This window comes from Rhagoletis zephyria, unplaced genomic scaffold (genome assembly GCF_001687245.7).
Source record: "Rhagoletis zephyria isolate East Lansing unplaced genomic scaffold, Rhagoletis_zephyria_1.1 Rzeph_scaffold_00200, whole genome shotgun sequence".
Lineage (NCBI taxonomy): Eukaryota > Metazoa > Arthropoda > Insecta > Diptera > Tephritidae > Rhagoletis > Rhagoletis zephyria.
In genome coordinates, this window is record NW_016157284.1 from 257356 (window position 1) to 280334 (window position 22979).

Genomic DNA, 22979 nt, shown 5'->3' on the forward strand with positions numbered 1-22979 from the left:
CCACGTTTTTCATTTTCAATTTCATAGATTGTTTATAATGACTTTTGCTAAAATTTCAAAATCAAAAGTTATCAAAACAAATTCTATGGGACTGAGAAGTATTATTTTCTACTTTTTAGTCCATTTGTAAAAGCGTTGTATATTAAAAAGTTTTTTTATATTATTTATTTTATTTTTGATTCCGAAAAATCACACTGAAGATGGCACGACGCCGAAACCGGTTTGTCTCTAAACCAAATTTGACGAGGAATGGCGGATATTCGTTCTAAAATACATAATTTTTTTTTATTTTCTTATTTTTGTAAAGGTTTACATAACAATTCAATTATCATATAAACTTACAAACTAACGCAGTACTAGCATCGGAGGCTTTCGGCTGGCATGTGGCATCAATATTAGATACGCCGAAGCAGGTCGGAATCTTTTAGGTATTTGTATATCCTTGTTATGTTATCATCTGTGGGATCTTTTAGCAACTGAATAGGATCCGCATTTTTTAAAGTAATGTTGTCTCTAGGATTGGAGTACGGAGCAGGATGACAAAAGATGGTTCACGCTGAGTGAAAGGTTACAAAACGGGCATCCCCTGGCGTCCGCGCCTTGAAGTAGATGGGGATGGGTGAATACATAATCTAAAAACATGCTTTTTTCTCAAAAACCTAAGAAAATTATTATCATAATAGTCACAATGTGTACGCAAAGTATAATCTTAAGTATCTTAAAAAAAAATTTTGCGAGTTTCATTCAAATTTTTTTGGTACACGGAATGGTGCGACGCAGCAATTCAGCCGCATATATGACACACCAAATCTCAAATACAAATATCAACTGAACGATACAACGCAGCTAGTAACAGCTAACTGTGAACCATGCTGCATCTCAAAACTTACAAAGTCACTAAGTGGCGGTGGTCGGCTACTACAATTACTATTTGAAAATTTTTTAATTTGCCGCGGCGCTCCCTCCGAAGGGTGAAGCTCGAAAATGAAGATAATCTGCTTATATGCAAACCTAGTATAAGTATGCCATACAATCGTCAATAAGAGGCAGTGGATAGTTATCCCTCACTGTTATTTTGTTTAACCCTCGATAATCAATACAAAAGCGTGTTTGACCGTTCTTCAAATGTTGTGGCTTCAGAAACTTTCAATGTTGTGTGTCCGACACCATAAAATCTTTGCTTTGCAAAGTTCCTATAAAAAAGTCTAGTGCATAGGGCGACATCTGTAGTGCATAGGGCGAGGTAGATGACATCTAGATGTCGCCCTATGCACTACGTACGCTACAGCGGAAATAGACGACACGCCATATCTTTAAAAGTTCCTATAAAAAGTCCAGTGCATAGGGCGCCATCTGTAGTGCATAGGGCGAAGTAGATGTCATCTATGAACTACGTACGCTACAGCGGAAATGGACTACACACCATTTCTTTAAATGAAATGAATTGGTGCTCGTATGTATGTACTTACATATGTAAATGCATGCACCTGTCTATTAATATCGTTGAATTATTTTAATATCTATTGCAAAATTTTATACAGACAAGACTAAAAAGTAGAAAATATATAATAAAAAAAAACTGTTTAATATACAACGCTTTTATAAATGGAAATAGAGTAGAAAATAATATTTCTTAGTCCCATAGAATTTGTTATGAGTTCACCAACTTCTTTTCTCCGCAGAATNAAGTAGAAAATATATAATAAAAAAAACTGTTTAATATACAACGCTTTTATAAATGGAAATAGAGTAGAAAATAATATTTCTCAGTCCCATAGAATTTGTTATGAGTTCACCAACTTCTTTTCTCCGCAGAATGAGCTCCAACTAGCAAGTTGATATTGTTGACTTTATTACCTATTCCTTCGGTTATAAAGTCGATAGCTTCGAGTTCGCCAATATCTAAGCGCTTTGCAATTGACTGCATAACCAGAATGTAGCAATGCAGGGACTCTTGTTCATTCTTCTAATGGCGTCGGGCCAGCATCCTATAAACATCTCGACGGGAGACGTCCGTGCCAAACTTATTGGTCAGAGCCTCTCTCAGCGCTTCAAACGTAAAGACATTAGCAGTCTTGGGGAGCTGGTGGGCTGTACCCGTAAGCGAAGGGCGCAAGCTTAAAAACAAAAACTGTTCATCGGCATTAATACTGGCCATCACTTCGGGAAATTCTCGTAAAAAGTTGGTGCGCCATCTCGCCACCACTAAATTTCGGAACGGCATATTCAATGTCGCTGAAGTTCATGCGTCGTCCAGGTATATGAGCGGGACCCGATGCAGAAATATTTTCGAGCTCCTTGATTTGACATTTCAATTCTAATATTTCCTTCTGCTGTCTAAATTTTTTCATTTCCTCATCAATAGCTGTAGTTGAAAATTCATTTACCTTAGGAGCGTTGGTTTTAATACGACTGGTAACGGCACGACAATTTAAAATGGCAACTAGCTTATTCGCGGCGGCGTCTTCGGAGTCAGCAGAATTTTTAATAATCGCGGCATCAGCAGAGCTTTTAATAGCGGCACCTGCTTCATCGGTAACAGGAGCAGCGGCAGCATCGGTGGCGGCATAATCGGCAACGGCAGTAGCGGCATTATCGACAGCGTCAATGATTTCGACGGCGGAATTACCATTTACGGCACTATGCAATGCTGCCACGTCATAAACGGTGTAAGTGGCGAAATCTAAAGTTAAAATGGCTCCTCGAGCGTCGGCAGCGTCGACGACGTAGACGGTACCCCCTTTTCTATCGACGTTTCCCCCGGGAATGCACCAAAGTCGACGTCCACTAACTTAAATTGTCTATCCTGATCAGTGCCACAAGTTTGGGTCGGAAACTCCTCAAAGCCTGCGTCAATCTCCAAAGGCACATCTTTGCCTCGGCAGTTTTTGTATAGACACTTCAACTGCAGAACCGTGGCCGTCGGCGGAAAATCAATTTTGATAGCCTTTAATGCTGTAACTAGACTCTGCTTGTTTTGCTGACCACTGGTTTTTTATTATTTTTAGTTTTTTTTTGCTTTTAACACTTTTGTTTAATTAAACTTGAAGTTTAAGTTAAACCTGATGTTACAAGAACACGACTTCTTTCGTTGGATGTTTTCTTAGTAATGGTGGCAGTTATTATTTGAAGTGCCACCAGAGTATATTTATTCGTATTCACACGGTTGCATTTCGTATGTACTAAAACTATCGTGACTTACAACTAGTTATCCTAACCTTACGTTTACAATTATTGAGCTTACAGACGTTAGTGATTATTGTTCAAATTTCTAAAAGAAATTTCACCAGTATTTAGTTTTTCAACGCATTTCACGTTGAATATTCTGTATGGAGCAAAGCATATTGAACAGGTAGCAGCAGTAGAGCAGCTGATTTTACTTTTGTCGTTGAACAGATCACGCACTTCACAGTCCGTTTTTTTTATTGTCACCCGGACGAATAGACTAAAATCTGGCAACCCTGTATATGGGGGATTCTATCTTCAATATGAGAAACTCCAAATAAAAAGGCTACCATGAGAATCTTGTAAAGGAAAAGAATTTTCAAAGACGGAATTGAAATGGAACCCTTCTAAGCCTTTAACTCGTTTCGGATGATATTTACTGCATTGCGCTTGGCTGAAATCCGAGTCAGATATTTTGATCATGTGTACCTGGTGGGGTGCAGTAACACCATACGCAATAAGGCCATATGGTCTTATTTCCATTTTATTTTGGAAATAAAACCATATTATCTTATTTCCAATGATGTCGTTAAGCAACCTAGGTATGGGATATAAAGAGAACGTTGAAAGTATTTTCTCAGCGATGCGGCTGGGTGGTTTGCTCTATGTTTTTGTCGAGTGCGCTATAAAGACTGATGAATAAACTTTGAATCAAATCTGTCTTTTGTTCATGCAGTTTTTGCGTGGGTATAAATATGTTATATGATAATGTACTTGGATGCGAAAAACACATAGACAATGAAAACATCAGATGATGCGGCTTAGTTTTCAAGAGAAAGATTCTGCGAAAGATTTGCGGGCCTTTTTGCGTTGCCGATGGCGAATACAGATGAAAATGGAACGATGGTGATAGCAGAGGAAGAGGGAGTCCCCCACTACGTTGGAAAGCCCAGGTGCAGAAGGACTTGGCTTCACTTGGCATTTCCAATTGGTGTCAGTTGGCCCAGAAGAGAAACGACTCGCGTGTTGCTTTGGACTCGGCCGGAATCGCTTAGGCGGATACATAAATAAGAAGAATAAAATGCATAATTTCTTGAGTATAGGGGTGGGCAGCTCCGCCTTCCCCTGCATACGCCCATGACAATAACCACATGATTGACGCTATATAGCAACAAACACTTCAACAAACAGTTTCCCCTAATTGTAGTTAGGTTAACAATAGCGAAAAAAGTGCAAAAACCTACAACAATTTACAAGGCGAAGTTAGCTCAGTGGTTATAACACTGGCTGTGTAATCCGAAGTCGCTGGTTCATATCCCAGATCTCCGAAATAACAGCTATAACTTCTGCCAACTTACATTATAATTATCGGTTAAATTAGTGGGAAACTGACTAAAACTTTTCGTCAGTTTAGCGGTTAGTTAGTTTTCCTCCGTGCGTGTGATAGTGTTTCCCTTTCTTACACACACATGCACGCATTTGCCATACATTATGTTCACTCGCTCATACATGTCATCTAGTTAGTGATGCACAAGTGAATTTAGCGTTAAAACTATTGGGAAAATATCACGATAGCACTGGTTTAAAGCAAAAATGTTCTATGGATACCGCTATCCACTTCCCATGTAGAATTGGTGGGTGATTCCGAAAATAAAGATCTTTTTTTTCTATGGATAACTTTTCGAGATATTTGCAATTTACCGCAAACTGTGTGTACTAGGGATGCTGCGAATGTGGAATTTTAGACATCCGCGGATGCGAATGCGGATGCGGATGTTTAAAAGCTAACATCCGCGGATGCGAATGCGAATGTGGATGTCGTGTATTTTTAAGAAATAATTTGGATGGGTAACTTAAGTGATTTAGCTGAATAAAAAATGGAAGGGTTAATAATTTTTAATAATCTGCCTTATCCTGNAATCCGCGGATGCGAATGCGAATGCGGATGTCGTGTATTTTTAAGAAATAATTTGGATGGGTAACTTAAGTGATTTAGGTGAATAAAAAATGGAAGGGTTAATAATTTTTAATAATCTGCCTTATCCTGAGTTTTGCCCAAAAAAAAGTTCACCCGAAAATTTATATTCCGCCCATAGTAAATATGTACATGAAAACAAAAAGTGCAAAGTGAACCGGTTCAGGGAAAACTAAACTCATGATAAGACTGAATGTTTTTTTAGTACTTGAATTTAAAAATTGGAATATTGTACTTAATAAAAACTTTTCGAAGGGTCGTAAATCAAACCTGCGCGACAAACTTGATAAACTTGAAAATTGGCAAGATTGTAATAAATTTTCGATTGACACTGCACCAGTTGAGAGGACTTTCAGTCATATTGATTTATTTTTATTGAGGTGCAATAACTACTTTTTGAGAATGTCATTGGGGCTGCAAATGTCGGATGCATCCTCCTGTCATCTTCATAAGCTAGCATCATGGCACAATCGTCTTTTAAACACCGGTTTTTCGAAAGAATTCTTCATTCTCATTAATTTGGTTGTTTCGGAATTTGTCACGTCATCAGCGTTTTTCGATTTTAGTTTTTGTAACTCATTTTCAATGCTTTCTTTGGGACTGGTTAGATATACATCTGTGCACTTGCACAATATTCTAGGGACCGAAAATAACAATTATTTTTTCCGAGTTAAATTTGGCCGAATACTTTTTTTTCGAAATAGCCGTCCTATCCGGATAATAAAGAAACCGCTTATCCAAACTAAACAAATTTGGTATCATATGAAAGAGGCCTGAAAAGGCTTTTAAACAGAAACAACGAATGAAGGTTACCACCTGTATTTATATTTTTTTATAACTTAATACTAAAGAAATTCATGTATGTAAATACATACCTGACCCAATGTTTGTTCTATGGTAATTAATTAACATTTTTTATTGAAATATTTTTCAATGTGTGGCTTTCTTCCTTTAGACGTTTCAGTTTTAAAGCTATTTAAGTCCGCTTTCATTGGATACCAAACTTGTTTAATTTGGATAAGCGGTTTGTTTACAATCCGGAAAGTACTTTTATTTCTGAATAAAAAATATTTGGTCAAGTTTAACTCGTAAAAAAATAACTGCAATTTTCGGTCTCTTCAATATTCTCATTCGCAAAAGATCCCCATTGATTTTTAGCTCCGCGGCTGCGAATGCGAATGCGAATATTCGCAACAACCCTGGTGTGTACATCACTTTTAGCCCTGATAGTTTCTGTGAAATTAATTAATCATTTATGACATCTCTTGTGCTCATATTTCATACAAAAAATCATTGCGCATTCTCATTTGACCAATCATTATTTTCTTATTTATTTATCGATTTCCTCCATTGGTAGCTTATTTTTTTCTAAAGGAAAAGGCTTTAACACAAAGGAAAACATTTACACAGAAACTGTTATTTTTTGACTTTTTTCCTTGTTAAAATTTGAACTTCTTGCATTTTTCCACAAAAAAATCTGGAATTATTAATTAATTTCTTAGAAACTGTCAGGGCTATCAAAAAGTGATATCTAGATGTCATCTACCTCGCCCTATACTTTATTATAGGAACTTTGCAAAGCAAAGGTTTTATGGTGTCGGTCACACAACATTGAAAGTTTCTGGATCCACAACATTGAAAGTTTCTGGATCCACAAAATTGAACGTTTCTGGAGCCACAACATTGCAAGTTGATAAATAATAATAATAATAATAATAGATTGGCGCTTCCACATATGTTACTGTTTGGTCGAGCTTCTCCTCCGATCTGTGGCGTGCGCCTTGATGTTGTCACACAAAGCGGAGGGACCTACAGTTTTACGCCGACTCCGAACGGCGATTGTATTGTTACGAGAAGGTGTTTTTCATTGCAGAAATACACTCGGAGGTTTGCCATTACCTGCCGAGGGACGACCGCTGTTAAGAAAAAACCTTTTTTCTATATTTTTTGCGATGTTGCTTTGACCAGGGTTTGAACACAGGTGCAGCGGAGTGGAAGCGCGCACTGCTTGTAATGGTAAGCGGACGACTGTGATAAAAGCGTTGTAAAATACAATTTGATTTTGTTTATGTGTTTTTTTATTTGTGTAAATATATTGTCGAAAATTAACTTAATTTCGCAAGCTCTTTCGGAGCTACTTTCTTCTAATTTTTCTTCGGGGTCTGAATTTTCGTCACTAAAACGCACTGGCTCAAATTTCTTCTCTATTCACATATAGGAAAAAAAGGTTTTTTTGCTCATTTTTANCAATCCGGAAAGTACTTTTATTTCTGAATAAAAAATATTTGGTCAAGTTTAACTCGTAAAAAAATAACTGCAATTTTCGGTCTCTTCAATATTCTCATTCGCAAAAGATCCCCATTGATTTTTAGCTCCGCGGCTGCGAATGCGAATGCGAATATTCGCAACAACCCTGGTGTGTACATCACTTTTAGCCCTGATAGTTTCTGTGAAATTAATTAATCATTTATGACATCTCTTGTGCTCATATTTCATACAAAAAATCATTGCGCATTCTCATTTGACCAATCATTATTTTCTTATTTATTTATCGATTTCCTCCATTGGTAGCTTATTTTTTTCTAAAGGAAAAGGCTTTAACACAAAGGAAAACATTTACACAGAAACTGTTATTTTTTGACTTTTTTCCTTGTTAAAATTTGAACTTCTTGCATTTTTCCACAACAAAATCTGGAATTATTAATTAATTTCTTAGAAACTGTCAGGGCTATCAAAAAGTGATATCTAGATGTCATCTACCTCGCCCTATACTTTATTATAGGAACTTTGCAAAGCAAAGGTTTTATGGTGTCGGTCACACAACATTGAAAGTTTCTGGATCCACAACATTGAAAGTTTCTGGATCCACAAAATTGAACGTTTCTGGAGCCACAACATTGCAAGTTGATAAATAATAATAATAATAATAATAGATTGGCGCTTCCACATATGTTACTGTTTGGTCGAGCTTCTCCTCCGATCTGTGGCGTGCGCCTTGATGTTGTCACACAAAGCGGAGGGACCTACAGTTTTACGCCGACTCCGAACGGCGATTGTATTGTTACGAGAAGGTGTTTTTCATTGCAGAAATACACTCGGAGGTTTGCCATTACCTGCCGAGGGACGACCGCTGTTAAGAAAAAACCTTTTTTCTATATTTTTTGCGATGTTGCTTTGACCAGGGTTTGAACACAGGTGCAGCGGAGTGGAAGCGCGCACTGCTTGTAATGGTAAGCGGACGACTGTGATAAAAGCGTTGTAAAATACAATTTGATTTTGTTTATGTGTTTTTTTATTTGTGTAAATATATTGTCGAAAATTAACTTAATTTCGCAAGCTCTTTCGGAGCTACTGAGCTCAGACTATTCTTCTAATTTTTCTTCGGGGTCTGAATTTTCGTCACTAAAAAGAAATTCCTCATCGCCGTTTGGTCCTTCTGGCCCCATTCCTAGGTTTTGCTGAAGTGCCACGTTGGCGTTGAATTGTATTTCAGCACTGTAGTCACTGCCTTTTAAGTCGGCCTAAACGCACTGGCTCAAATTTCTTCTCTATTCACATATAGGAAAAAAAGGTTTTTTTGCTCATTTTTATATACAAATTAAATGCACTGCATTTTATTAATTGTTTCTTTAAATTCACCGACTTCTTCTATATTTTGCACCGCAGCTTACAATTAAGTAAAATTTTCTTTGATGTATGTATGTATGTATGTACATATGTATTTGAGCGTACAATCGATAGTTTCTTTTCGGTATGGTCAGCCGTTTTTTGCAGGATCGGTATTTGTGAGTATGAATCGAAATTAGATTTTTCTTAGACGTTCATGATTATAATATTTCAGAAAATTTTGAACTTATTTTTAAAAGATTCGTACCGTTGTAAAGGCGATTAAACCCCCCTTTCTTCTGATATGCATATACCTACTCGTGAAAGAAAATTTGAGACAAATATGCATATGACAAGAAAGGGAGTTAAATCAGCTTTACAACGATATAAATCTTTTAAAAATCAGTCCAAAATTATCTGAAATATTAAGTTTTTAATTTTTCGAAGATCTGACCTTTGACCCGTTATAGCACCTGTAATACAAGTTTTCACAAGAAAAGTTGTATACCATATAAATAAGCGAAAAAGGCGGACCACGTCTGTATTTTTACTTTTTTTGCTTTTTACATGCAATAATTAAAAATAATTTTTTACCAAAGGTCCAATTTCGAACTTCGAAGGCCCATATCCCGGTTTTGGAGGCTAACTTCGAAAACGGAGAACTTACTTTTTTTACTTATGACCCAATCTCTTAAAAAAGTTGGTTTGGTCCAATACCCAGCCGAGTGCTGTAAGTGTTATTGTTAAAATTTCTAAAAAAATTTCACTAGTATTTAGTTTTTCACAGGATTTTTCAACGCATTTCACGTTGAATATTCTGTATCGAGGAAAGCATATTAAACAGGTAGCGGCAGTAGAGCAGCTGATTTTACTTTTGTCGTTGAACAGATCAAACACTCCACAGTCCGTTTTTTTATTGTCACCCGGGCGAACGGACTAAAATTCGGACTGTCCGGTCAAAAACCGGACACCTGGAAACCCTCTATATGAGGGATTCTATATGATAAACTCCAAATAAAAAGGCCACCACGAGAATCTTGTAAAAGAAAAGAAGTTCTCAAAAGACGGAATTAAAGTGGAACCCTTCTAAGGCACGCTTTACAATTTAGCTCGTTTCGGATGCAATTTACTGCATTGCGCTTTGCTGAAATCCGAGTCTGAAAACAATCCGTTGAATACCACTCGTGCTTCAAAAGCAGTCGGATATATTGGTCCTGTTTCCCTAGTGGGATGCAATAACACCATACGCAATAAGGCCATATGGTCTTATCTCCATTTTGTTTTCGAAATAAAACCATATGATGTGATTTGCAAACCAGAAGTGAAATAAAGTCATATTCAAAATTCTGCAAATGTGTAAGAAGTGATAATTCGAATTACAACGGTTCTAATTAAAAATGTATGTCTGGCCACACTAATTGTGGATACAATTTTTTCTATTAATTGACAGTGGCGTGTTTCTTTATTATTCAGCAGTGTTACGACTGAAAAACCTTCTTTCCTAGAAAGAGCTGGTTCAAAAACCTACCAAAGTGGCTTCTTTCCTACCATTGAAGAAAGCGGCGTTTGACGGCAGCAAAACATTTTTTTTTGGTAGTGTTTATACTTGAAATAAGATTTCCAGGTAAATAAAAAGATCAGAATAATAGCTAGTATATACATACATATATAAGTACATATTATACGTAGCACACAAAGTTGTGTGTGCTTTAAACCAGTAATACATCACTCATTTGCATACACATATCTATTATATATATATACATATGTACATAAATAAGTAAGGTAGAAATAAATCTCACGGTTAGGCTTGCCCAATGTCCGGGTCTAGGAGCCGCCGAGCTGGGGCAAAAACCTGCGCCCTGCGGGTTTGCCATTATTGTCTTCTAATTGCGGTTAAAAACTTTGAGATTCTCTGATATACTGGAAATATGTATGGCTAAAATAAGTTTTCTTTTTAATTTTCGTGTATAATAAAAAATAATATATCCTGTAAACACGTACATTTGTTATGTAGTATGCATTTGAATTTTTCTTTTAGTGCCATTTAAAATAGTTTAACAACCTTGCCATTGTTGAAACTATTATCGATTCGAAAAAATATCTGATTTATAAACTTGGCTTTACGTCCATCAATTCAATCACTTGATACCCCTTTAGATACCCAGTGGATACAACTTTTAATAGCGTATACGGAGTTCAGAGAATCGCCGAAGATAATTGGTGAAATTCTGCCTATACCAGTAAGCAACGAGTTTTTTAAGGTATTTGGCAAATAGTTGAACCCATCCAAGAAACAGAATGAGGGTAAAACTGATATTGCCATAATTTGGCAAGCCTGTTCACAGTTCTGAGAAAGTGATACACTACTCCAACCCAGAGATGTTTTCCGTTTTATGAGCAAAGAAACCTACCAAAATTTTAAGCAGAGAATAGTCATGTACCGCTATCTCGGCTACGCTATTACCCACATTGTTATGTGGGCGCGGAAGTTAGGTTTAGTGGTTCTTTGTTCCATACTGAATAAGCTTGTTTGTTCGATTTTGTTAAAACAGATACATAGGTGTGTACTTATGATACTGAATTATTTAAATTGATACAAATTATTATTAATAAAATAAAATAAATTATTATTTGATGTTTCCGGATTTTTGGATATTGGAATATAAATATATTTACTTATGTAAGTTTTAATTTTGAGAGTGCACATTTCCTCGCGCCCCCGCGCCGCACCGCGCCACGTCACGCCGCCCCTCCACCTTTCTGCGAAAAAAACTAGTTTTATGTTTTAAAAGCAAAAATTTTAAAAATCACAATAAAACTATAATGGCTTTATATCCAATTCTAGTTGGAAATAAGGCCGTATCCGTAAATATGATTATATTTACAATCTAGAAGTGGACTAAAGCCATTATGGTTTTATTGCGTATGGAGTTATTGCACCCCACCTGTTTCCCTGCCTAAGAATGTTTATAACAGACTTTGCGGATAAAAATCCCGAGCAAAAAGTACAAAGATATGCAATAATATTCTACAAATGTGTGATGTACATCTGAATATTTATGTGCTGCTTTCACAAAAGATCGAAAAATATAAGCCAAATACAGACGCCGTTTCAGGACTAATAAATCTAGTCAAGCTATTAACAGATAAGTGCATTAAGTACGAAAATAACGTTTTTTTTTGGTATAAAAAAGTGAGGGTTCAAGAACTATACCGGACCTATTTTCTTGTTGTACTCGATCATACCTACAACCTACACTAGGTTATGTTTCGGGTGTGTTTCATGACCTTTTTTTGTTGCACTTATTTTGCCTTTCCTTAAAAATTTTCACTAACCAAGTAATTTTTAAGCACAAAACAAAACTTCAATTCTCATATAAAAATTAAACGACATTAATATGGGATCGCCTGTGAGGTAACGCCGTTTCTTTAAAAAAAAGTATTATAGAAATCGGTTAACGTGGCTCAAAGTTATGCGATAACATACATGAAATAAAAAAAAGTTAATAAAAATAAATACAAAAAATATTCCGACGAATTGATAACCTTTCTCTTTTTTGTGAAGTCGGTTAAAAACGCCCTCAAGCCCAATAATATTGTTGAATAACATTGCCAAGATTTTGAAATTAAAACTTATTAAGAGGAATCTATGAGTCTAGGAAAAATTATTTTTATTTTGATATTAGAAAGAATTTTCAGTAGGGAACTAGTGGCATTTTATTTAATTTTTTGAAATGGCCATAAAACCAATCCAAATTGCCGTAAATGGCCATATCGTCACTACCATGTCAAACTATCGAATATGAAAAATGGTTTTTTCATTTTCGATGCATTGCGGAAGCGTTTGGAATGATGCGGAAGTTAGAAAATTTCGAATTTCTAGTCTTTTTAGAAGTAGAGATACTGGCTTTAACAAAGTATCGAATCCCGCAATTTTTCCTAATGACTACAACATTTTTTTACAGTAGTTTTACTCTCCTGAAAAGTACCTAGTTTCACAATCGATAGTTTGACATGGTAGCGACGATATATATATTATAGTCAAATTCATAACAATCATTAAGTCAATTGACATTCTGACCATTTCAAATAGACATAATGTTCAATGCCATTATAGTACCTTCAAGTGGTGATAATATAGCCCACCGTATTTTACTCTAAATTATGGATATTATCTAATTTAATGACATTATTCAAATTTCTCTTTCAGCTTCATATTTTAAATGGCAGAAATTTGGTTCCCATGGACCCAAATGGGTCGTGTGATTCGTTCGTTAAAATTCACTTTTTTCCTACGAGCAGATTCGTTAATGTACCACCATATAAAACATCAGTCCACAATAAAACTCGTTTTCCTTTATATGACGAAATATTCAAAATGTGAGTACTTGACTAATAGATATATCGTCGTTTAAAGTGCAAAACCGCGTATCAACAAAATGCAAAACCGCGTATCAGCAAAATGCAAAACCGCGTATGTGAAGTTGTGGAAATTATTTTCTAAAGCGTTAAAATACTCATATTTCAAAAATGGTTCTCCTTTTTACAAAGCAATCGCATTTCTGGCTAGTATATTTCAGGACGAATGGATGAGGATTGAGTCAAGAGCTTGTGTGAGCAAATCCAATTTTTGGCAGCCAATGTCAGTTACGCGGTTTTGCAGAAACCGTCGTCGTTTAAAGTACAAAACCACGTATCGTCATTCTGCAAAACCGCGTAACTGACATTGGCTGCCAAAAATTGGATTTGCTCGCACAAACTCTTGGCTCAATCGTTATCCATTCGTCCTGAAATATACTAGCGAGAAATGCGATTTCTTAATAAAAAAGAGAAGCATTTTGAAATGTGAGTGTTTTTACTCTCTAAAAAATAATTTATGCAACCTCACATACGCGGTTTTGCATTTTGTTGATACGCGGTTTTGTACTTTAAACGACGATATTATATTATATATATTATATATGCATGTTATTCTAAGACAAGGCGCTCCTATACAAAAAAATAAATTATATTTCAAAACCAATAACACGGTATTACAAAATAAAAAAAAAATACACGAACTTTTTAAGTGACCTAGCACAGGTCGTAGAGCTGGACGAGTAATTCACGAAACTGTTTTCAAAATTTTTCTAACATCCTCAAATTCTCAACTTATTCTTAAAAAACCATTCTCGCATGATTTTCGGCGCCAAACAATTTTTAGCTCGGTTATTTTTTAACCCATTTTAAGCTTTATATGGCTATAGAAAGAGAATATTTGTACTATTTATGAATTAAAAAGTTTTGTGGGCACATTGTAAATAGGTGGAAAAATTTTGGAAGAAATCTGAAGTTTAGACCTATTTTTATTTTTTTCCACTTCTACAACACTTTCTGCCAAAATTTCAAAGGAAAATAATCTCTTTTAGTCATTAATTGAGGATGAATGTTTAATGCTGAGTAAAACTAAGTACCACTCATTAAAATCAATAAAAAAATTATGAAGTTATGACATCTTTTATAGAGACCAATTCAAATTTTTCCATACGAACTACTGAAACCTCAAACCTCATTTCAACTAATTCCAGTTTTCTGTGAAATGACATGGATGTAATTTTGGAAAAAATTCTTATCTTCCAAAATTGTCTACTGATTTTTATAAATGGTACCTAGTTTTGTTTGGAATTAAACATTCTTTTCGAAGTAATAGCTAAAAGAGACTATTTTCTTTTAAAATTTTGGCATAAAATGTTGCAGAAGTGGAAAAAATAATAAACATTTCTGTTAATTTCAGGTTTATTCTAAAAAGTTTCTACACATTTACAATGTGTTCACAAAAGTTATTATATCTTTTAATATTACAAATATTCTTCTTTCATAAGCCATATAAAAACTTAAAATTGGGTTAAAAATAACTGAGCTGAACATTGTGTAGTGCAGGAAGTCATGCAAAAAAATTGTCTTTAAGAATAAGTTGAGAATTTGAGGGTGTTAGAAAAATTTTAAACGCAGTTTTGTGAATTTCTCGACCAGCTCTACGACCTGTACTAGATTACTTAAAAAGTACATGATCAGTATTACACCGTGTAATTATTACTAAAAAAATTTATTATGCCGAATTTCCACCAGGCATTATAATGACAAAAAATGTTTGCCATTTAAAAAATGCCATGTGGAAACAGACATAATGCCTATTTTTATGAACGTAATGTTACGTGTATTCAGAGGCATGGAAAACATGAATATACAACGAAATAGCGTTGTAATACCATGCACATGTACATGCCCCGAATTGCAAAGTGGTAAAAACTGCCTAAGAGCTCCAAATAAATTGCAAACATTTTGGTTGAAATTGGCAGATAATTTAAATGCCATGTATGGTCCTACATAGAGTCTGACCGATTCCAATTTTTTTCGGGTAATGATGCCGATTCCATAAAAAATTACAAATAAATGTATTAATTCATAAAATCAGTTAATTTAACGGAGTTAACAAAACAAAAGAAAACAACTAATTAAATTAATTGGCTTGTTACGCAACATTACATAAGGTATTGGCCCAATGCAGGCTTGCTTTGCTTGCCTCGCTTTGAGAACTGTCAAAAGTTATTTGGAATATACTAAAATGTATGAAGGCTGGCCAAATGGCAGCTTTGCTTGACTTGCTTTAAGCGCCTCAGAGTTTCAAACAGGCAAATGTTTTATTTGAAAGCGTTTCGTAGGCTTTTGACAAAAAGGTATGTTCCCGTTCTGAATCAATTCAAACAAACTGCTGCACACTTTTATGTACAAAAATTTTCTTACGTAATTAAAAAAATATATATAATATAAGTTATTCAAAGTTTAATAATATTGATTATATAGTTCCATATTTATATTTAACATATCGCTGGCTGAAAAGTTGCTAAGTCCATTTTTACAAATTTTACAGGAACTTTGAATACAACATTTTGCGCGTTTAAAGCAAAGCAAAACTCCATACGAATCAAAAGAGTTCGATCTTTTTTAATAGATTTCGTATTATTTTGGCCTTATCGGATTTTCGGGGCCTTTTCTGGACTTAGAAAATTTGCCTTTCATCTTATCTTATCTTATAAATATTATAAATGTGAAAGTTTGTATGTTTGGATGTTTGGGAAATCATCACGCGGAAACGACTACACGGATTTGCATGAAATTTTGTACGCAGATAGCTTATGGGCCAGATTGGTTAATAGGCTAATTTCTTAAGAGTTGCCACCTGTTAAAAAAGTTTCATTTATTTAATATGCGGGCGACTGAATGGATTTGCATGAAAATTTGCACACAGATAGCTTATGACCTAGGCTAGAAAGTAGGCTACCTTTTTTAAGAGTTTCCACCTGTTAGAAATGTTTAATTTAATTAATACGCGGAAATGAGTGAACTGATTTGCATGGAAGTTTTTACACAGATAGCTTATGAGCTAGGTTGAAAAATAGGCTACTTTTTTAAGAGTTACCACCTGCTAAAAAAGTTGAATTAAATTAATACGCGGAAAAGCCTGAACGGATTTGCATGAAATTTTGCAAGCAGATAGCTTATGACCTACAGTGGAAAATAGGCTAATTTTTTGGAAGAGTTGCCACCTGTTAAAAAAGTTTTATTTAAATTAATACGCGGAAACGACTGAACAGATTTGCATGACATTTCGCTACTTTTTTAAGAATTGCCACCTGCTTGAAAATGAAATTTTGCTCAAAGATGGTTTATGACCTGGATTGAAAAATAGGCTACTTCCTTAACCGGTTTTCCGATCAGAGCGAAATTTAGTACACTTACTACGGATTTCGGAAGGATGGTCTTAGACTGAAAGCAAGTCCGATAACTCCAGGCCCCTCCCATACAAATTAGAATTTTCATATTACATACATATCTCTCGAAGTATTTGTGGGAGAGAACTGAAACTTGGTATAGTGATATGTATGTGAAATCAATGTTGGCATTAATCGATTGATGTTTTAATTAGTTAGTTAATTCGATTAAATTCAATCTGATTACAGTTAATCATGATTAATTTTAATCCGACTAAACAGTTAATGGTAACCGCGATTAAAAAATTATTTTTTAATCATTAACTCTTAATTTGATCAAGTAAGTTTGGTGATTAATTAAGTTATGCTGGAATTTCCCTGTGCACACAAAGCAAGTTAATCCGGTATGGCTAAGTCGGGTTTCCTCATCAATCTAAGCAATCTGGTGTGCATTTTCATTAAGATATATACCAACAAACGTTTTGCAAACTAGGTTTGTAAAAGTTCCCAGTTTATGTATTACTAATAACAATAATTATTATTTTCTTATACTACGTGCTTTTTATAAGCGTAAAACACAAAATAATTACTATAACTGGAGTTTGGTTTCAAACTCGGACAAACTAGAAAAATTAATCAGATTTTATTTTTAATTGGATTAACGATTAATGTTTTAAATTAATTAAACGTAATCGCAGCCAGCGATTAACGATTAAAAAAATGTTATCATTAATCGTACAGTTGATTACGACTAATTAATTTTAATCGACAAACGCGATTATAATTTTAATCGTTAATCAGATTAACAGTTTGCCAACACTGTGTGAAATCATGTTCATATGCACGGAGAAAAATGGACGTTTTTGGAAAAGAGGCGTAGCACCTCCCATACTGAATGAAAGTTTCATATTGCATATCTCTTCAAATGTTTGGGGTAAAGCACTCAAGGTTGGTATGGAAATACATATGTATGCATGTATGTATGTGAAACTAATACCACACTCATGGAGAAAAATGAGAGTTATTGGAAAAGGCGGTGTGGCAACTCCCATGCAAATTGATTTTTCTATGCTGCATATCTCTGGAGGTGTTCATTGCAGAGGACTGGAACTTGGCACCGAGATGTGTATACAAAATTAATTCCATACTCAAAGAGAAGAATTTGCGTTATTCGAAAAGGGGACATGGTTCCTGCCGTACAAATCTTACTTACTCTTACTGTTTATCTCTAGAGGTGTTCATGGTACTGGGACTTGGTACTGGGGTATGTAAAATCAATTCTAAATTCATGGAAGAAGATTAGTTTTATAAGAAAAAGGGGCGTGGCACTTCCAGTACAAATTTACTTTTTCTTGCCACATATCCCTGGAAGTGTTTGTGGAAGACAGAATAAATTTCATTAAATGGAAATGGGAGAGCCGGGTTCGGCCTTATAATCTAAAGCTCTCTTGAGGCATTTGCTACAGTAATGAGAAGTGGTATTTTATGAAGGCCAGGTTATTAAATTTGAGTTGGAAATATTAGAACTCGCCGTGGCACCTCCAAGAAGGTTACACGTTCACGCGTCGTATACCTGGAAACATTTTAAGATAAACTTAGAGGGATTGATATATTTCGTATGCCTAGCGCGCAGACGAGATTTTATAATTTAATAGTTTTAAACGGCCTAAATACCTTAACTCGCTTAAAAAATAACGAGCTATAACGAAATGGGCACAGAAATAAAATCTAACATCATTAAATTATTTTTCCTATTTGTATAAAAGCGCGGGGTGAAACCCGCGGGTATAAGCTAGTTGAATATAAATGAGAAAAAATAAAACAAGTACATTAATCCTTAATTTCTCTTGCTAGCTAGCGATATTTATGATGTCAAACTACTGGTCAGTCGTCTCTTCAAAAATTGGATTTTTTTTGTTTTTAATAAATGTACCTATAGCTATATATGTATAATTATTATCATTCCTTTGAAATGCATTCAAATTCGCATCAATTTAAAAATAAACCTGAACAGATTGTTTGTATTTTTTTTAGTTTTCTGGAATTTTGTGGGAAAATGATTCTTAGTGTAAGGAAACAGACCTTAATTTTTTAACTACACAGCTGGTAGCTTTGACAGCGTTCCAAGCCGTCATTTGGCCAAACGAGTTTTTGAAGTAAATCAAAGCAAATTAAAGTAAGTAAGGCGCGCAAAGCAAGCCTGCATCGGGCCAGCGCCTATACACATGTATGTACATTAGAGTGGTCCAAAACAAGTAAAGCCGGAATCGAAAAAATATACCCCGATTTTTTTTATTTTGAAATCAAAAAAAATTTACAGGTCGCCTAAAGCGCTCAAAGTTTTCCATGTATTTTATATGAGGAAAAAAAACTTTCGTAGAAATGGTATAGAATTAGTGAAAATCAATATTTTTCGATCGGCAAAACTCCTCTTCAGAATTCCCACTTTACTTTTTCACATGAATTTTTGGACCACCCTAATATGTGTACATATATCCCATGTATGTACATTAGGGTGATTCAAAATTGGAACTTTTTTGAATTTCGACTGGGAACGTTCGGATTCTTGAAGATAATAGGGAAGACAAGTTCCTTCTAAAATTTCAGCTTATTTGAACAAGATTTAGAGGTCGCTCAACGCTGTTGTTTTTTTCCGGAAAGTGCAGATTTTAAATGCATCTTTATAAAAAAATAGGTATATTTTCATCAAATCTTGTCGGATTTCGTTGAAATTTCGAAGGTAGGTTCCCAAATATCAGTTTATTAGAACACAGTTTATATTAGTTTGATAAATTACTTTTAAATACATATATCAATTAGTTAGTAACAACTAAGTTTTTCCTTATAAAAAATGAATATTTGCAATAATTTTTTTTTGTTCCTTAACCAGTGAGCACATGCTTAATACATCTAAGATCACATTATAATTCATACCAATAAAGGACCTCATCATTAAATATTACTAATGATCAAATAAAAAAAATCACCAGATAAACATCACTTATACGCCATGTTGAGTCCAAGTTTTTCCTAGTCATTGTAAATATTAATAGTATAATAAAAATATTGGCTAAGTTTGGCTGAGCTTCTCCTTCAATTTGTAGTATGAGTCTTCATGTTGTGACAAAAACGCCACAGACCTACAGCCTTACGCCGCCTCCGAACAGAAATGGCTTTTGCGCGAAGCTTTTTTAAGGCAGAAATACACACGGAGGCAGTGTTAATCAATTAATTTTTCTATCATACCACTAATAGCCAAAGAGTAAACAATGATTTCGATGAATTTTTCAAGCCTTTGTGTTTATTTCAGACATAATATTTAATACGTGAGTGAGCTTATCTGGTGATTTTTTTATTTGATGATTAGTAATATCTAATGATGAGGTCCACTATTGGTATGAATTGTAATGTGATCCTAGATGTATTAAGCATATGGTCACTGGTTAAGGAACAAAAAAAAATTATTGCAAATATTCATTTTTTATAAGGCAAAACTTAGTTACTAACTAATTAATGTATGTATTTAAAACCAGTTTATCAAACTAGTATAAACTGTGTTGTAATAAACTGATATTTGGGAACCTACCTACGAAATTTCAACGAAATCCGACAAGATTTGATGAAAATATACCTATTTTTTATAAAGATGCATTTAAAATCGGCACTTTCCGGAAAACAAACAACAGCGTTGAGCGACCTCTAAATCTTGTTCAAATAAGCTAAAATTTTAGAAAGAACATTCGCAATAGCTCCGCATTGATTATTGTGAATGCGAAAGCGAATGCGAATGTTAAAATTTATGCGGAAGCTCCGCGGTTGTGCATGCGAATGCGAATATTCGCAACAACCCTGATACATACATATGGCGTCCACAAAATAAAAGAATTGCGAATTGTCTTTTGTTTATTTAATGTTTCTTATTTTTTTATAAAAGTCTAGCTGGTATACAAGAAACACCATATAAATTCAGATTTCAAACTTTGTACAAAAGTTAGAAAAATTCTGCTTATTTTCACAAAAATTTCAAACTTTTTTAATCAGAATTTTGGTAAGAAGTTTCATATACCATTTAATTCTGGTATAATGAAGTGCACGTTTCGAGCTGCTATAAAATCCCGTTAATTTTTTGGCATTTTTTTTGCTGGCAGTGTCCTCCATATAAAAGAAAATTGTCGAACATACTTTTGTATGGAAAAAACGTGAAACACCTTTTTTAATGTTGGCTGTTGTCTGTCGCTTCACCTGAACATATGAAAATAAACTCCAAATAACTGGCAAAGATTCGGCGAATAAAGGCCGATTCCGATGCCGATGCTCAATTTTCTGCCGATACTAGCCGATGCCGATGCCGATTAATCAGCTGGACTCTAGTCCCACGCAGTGATGTGCCGCGTGGACTAGATGGTGTCGACTACACGATTGTCTACGCGTCGTCAATTCAAAATTGTCGACACTTTAATGACGACGCGTAGACAATTTAAGACCTATCAAATTATTTTGAACAACCTTTTCAGATCGCATAAGCTTACGCCTTTATTTAATTTTTTACACAAATATTTACATAAATAAATTAAATACATACATAAGTATGTAGCATATCAAATACTTATGATGATGTAATGAGAAGTGGTATTTTATGAAGGCCAGGTTATTAAATTTGAGTTGGAAATATTAGAACTCGCCGTGGCACCTCCAAGAAGGTTACACGTTCACGCGTCGTATACCTGGAAACATTTTAAGATAAACTTAGAGGGATTGATATATTTCGTATGCCTAGCGCGCAGACGAGATTTTATAATTTAATAGTTTTAAACGGCCTAAATACCTTAACTCGCTTAAAAAATAACGAGCTATAACGAAATGGGCACAGAAATAAAATCTAACATCATTAAATTATTTTTCCTATTTGTATAAAAGCGCGGGGTGAAACCCGCGGGTATAAGCTAGTAGAATATAAATGAGAAAAAATAAAACAAGTACATTAATCCTTAATTTCTCTTGCTAGCTAGCGATATTTATGATGTCAAACTACTGGTCAGTCGTCTCTTGAAAAATTGGATTTTTTTTGTTTTTAATAAATGTACCTATAGCTATATATGTATAATTATTATCATTCCTTTGAAATGCATTCAAATTCGCATCAATTTAAAAATAAACCTGAACAGATTGTTTGTATTTTTTTTAGTTTTCTGGAATTTTGTGGGAAAATGATTCTTAGTGTAAGGAAACAGACCTTAATTTTTTAACTACACAGCTGGTAGCTTTGACAGCGTTCCAAGCCGTCATTTGGCCAAACGAGTTTTTGAAGTAAATCAAAGCAAATTAAAGTAAGTAAGGCGCGCAAAGCAAGCCTGCATCGGGCCAGCGCCTATACACATGTATGTACATTAGAGTGGTCCAAAACAAGTAAAGCCGGAATCGAAAAAATATACCCCGATTTTTTTTATTTTGAAATCAAAAAAAATTTACAGGTCGCCTAAAGCGCTCAAAGTTTTCCATGTATTTTATATGAGGAAAAAAAACTTTCGTAGAAATGGTATAGAATTAGTGAAAATCAATATTTTTCGATCGGCAAAACTCCTCTTCAGAATTCCCACTTTACTTTTTCACATGAATTTTTGGACCACCCTAATATGTGTACATATATCCCATGTATGTACATTAGGGTGATTCAAAATTGGAACTTTTTTGAATTTCGACTGGGAACGTTCGGATTCTTGAAGATAATAGGGAAGACAAGTTCCTTCTAAAATTTCAGCTTATTTGAACAAGATTTAGAGGTCGCTCAACGCTGTTGTTTTTTTCCGGAAAGTGCAGATTTTAAATGCATCTTTATAAAAAAATAGGTATATTTTCATCAAATCTTGTCGGATTTCGTTGAAATTTCGAAGGTAGGTTCCCAAATATCAGTTTATTAGAACACAGTTTATATTAGTTTGATAAATTACTTTTAAATACATATATCAATTAGTTAGTAACAACTAAGTTTTTCCTTATAAAAAATGAATATTTGCAATAATTTTTTTTTGTTCCTTAACCAGTGAGCACATGCTTAATACATCTAAGATCACATTATAATTCATACCAATAAAGGACCTCATCATTAAATATTACTAATGATCAAATAAAAAAAATCACCAGATAAACATCACTTATACGCCATGTTGAGTCCAAGTTTTTCCTAGTCATTGTAAATATTAATAGTATAATAAAAATATTGGCTAAGTTTGGCTGAGCTTCTCCTTCAATTTGTAGTATGGTCTTCATGTTGTGACAAAAACGCCACAGACCTACAGCCTTACGCCGCCTCCGAACAGAAATGGCTTTTGCGCGAAGCTTTTTTAAGGCAGAAATACACACGGAGGCAGTGTTAATCAATTAATTTTTCTATCATACCACTAATAGCCAAAGAGTAAACAATGATTTCGATGAATTTTTCAAGCCTTTGTGTTTATTTCAGACATAATATTTAATACGTG

At 34.5% G+C, this 22979-nt stretch overlaps 1 protein-coding gene across 1 annotated transcript in view; it reads left to right on the plus strand.

Annotated features, from left to right (window-relative positions):
* Nucleotides 1–15119, plus strand: part of stac (C2 and C2B_Munc13-like domain-containing protein staccato) — a 251953-nt gene extending 236834 nt beyond the window's left edge. Inside the window, exons 10-11 of the mRNA XM_017609205.1 lie at nucleotides 12960–13129; nucleotides 14954–15119. Of these exons, the coding sequence (XP_017464694.1) occupies nucleotides 12960–13129; nucleotides 14954–15119 (336 nt within the window). The remainder of the gene's footprint in view (nucleotides 1–12959; nucleotides 13130–14953) is intronic.
* The last annotated feature ends 7860 nt before the right edge of the window (nucleotides 15120–22979 follow it).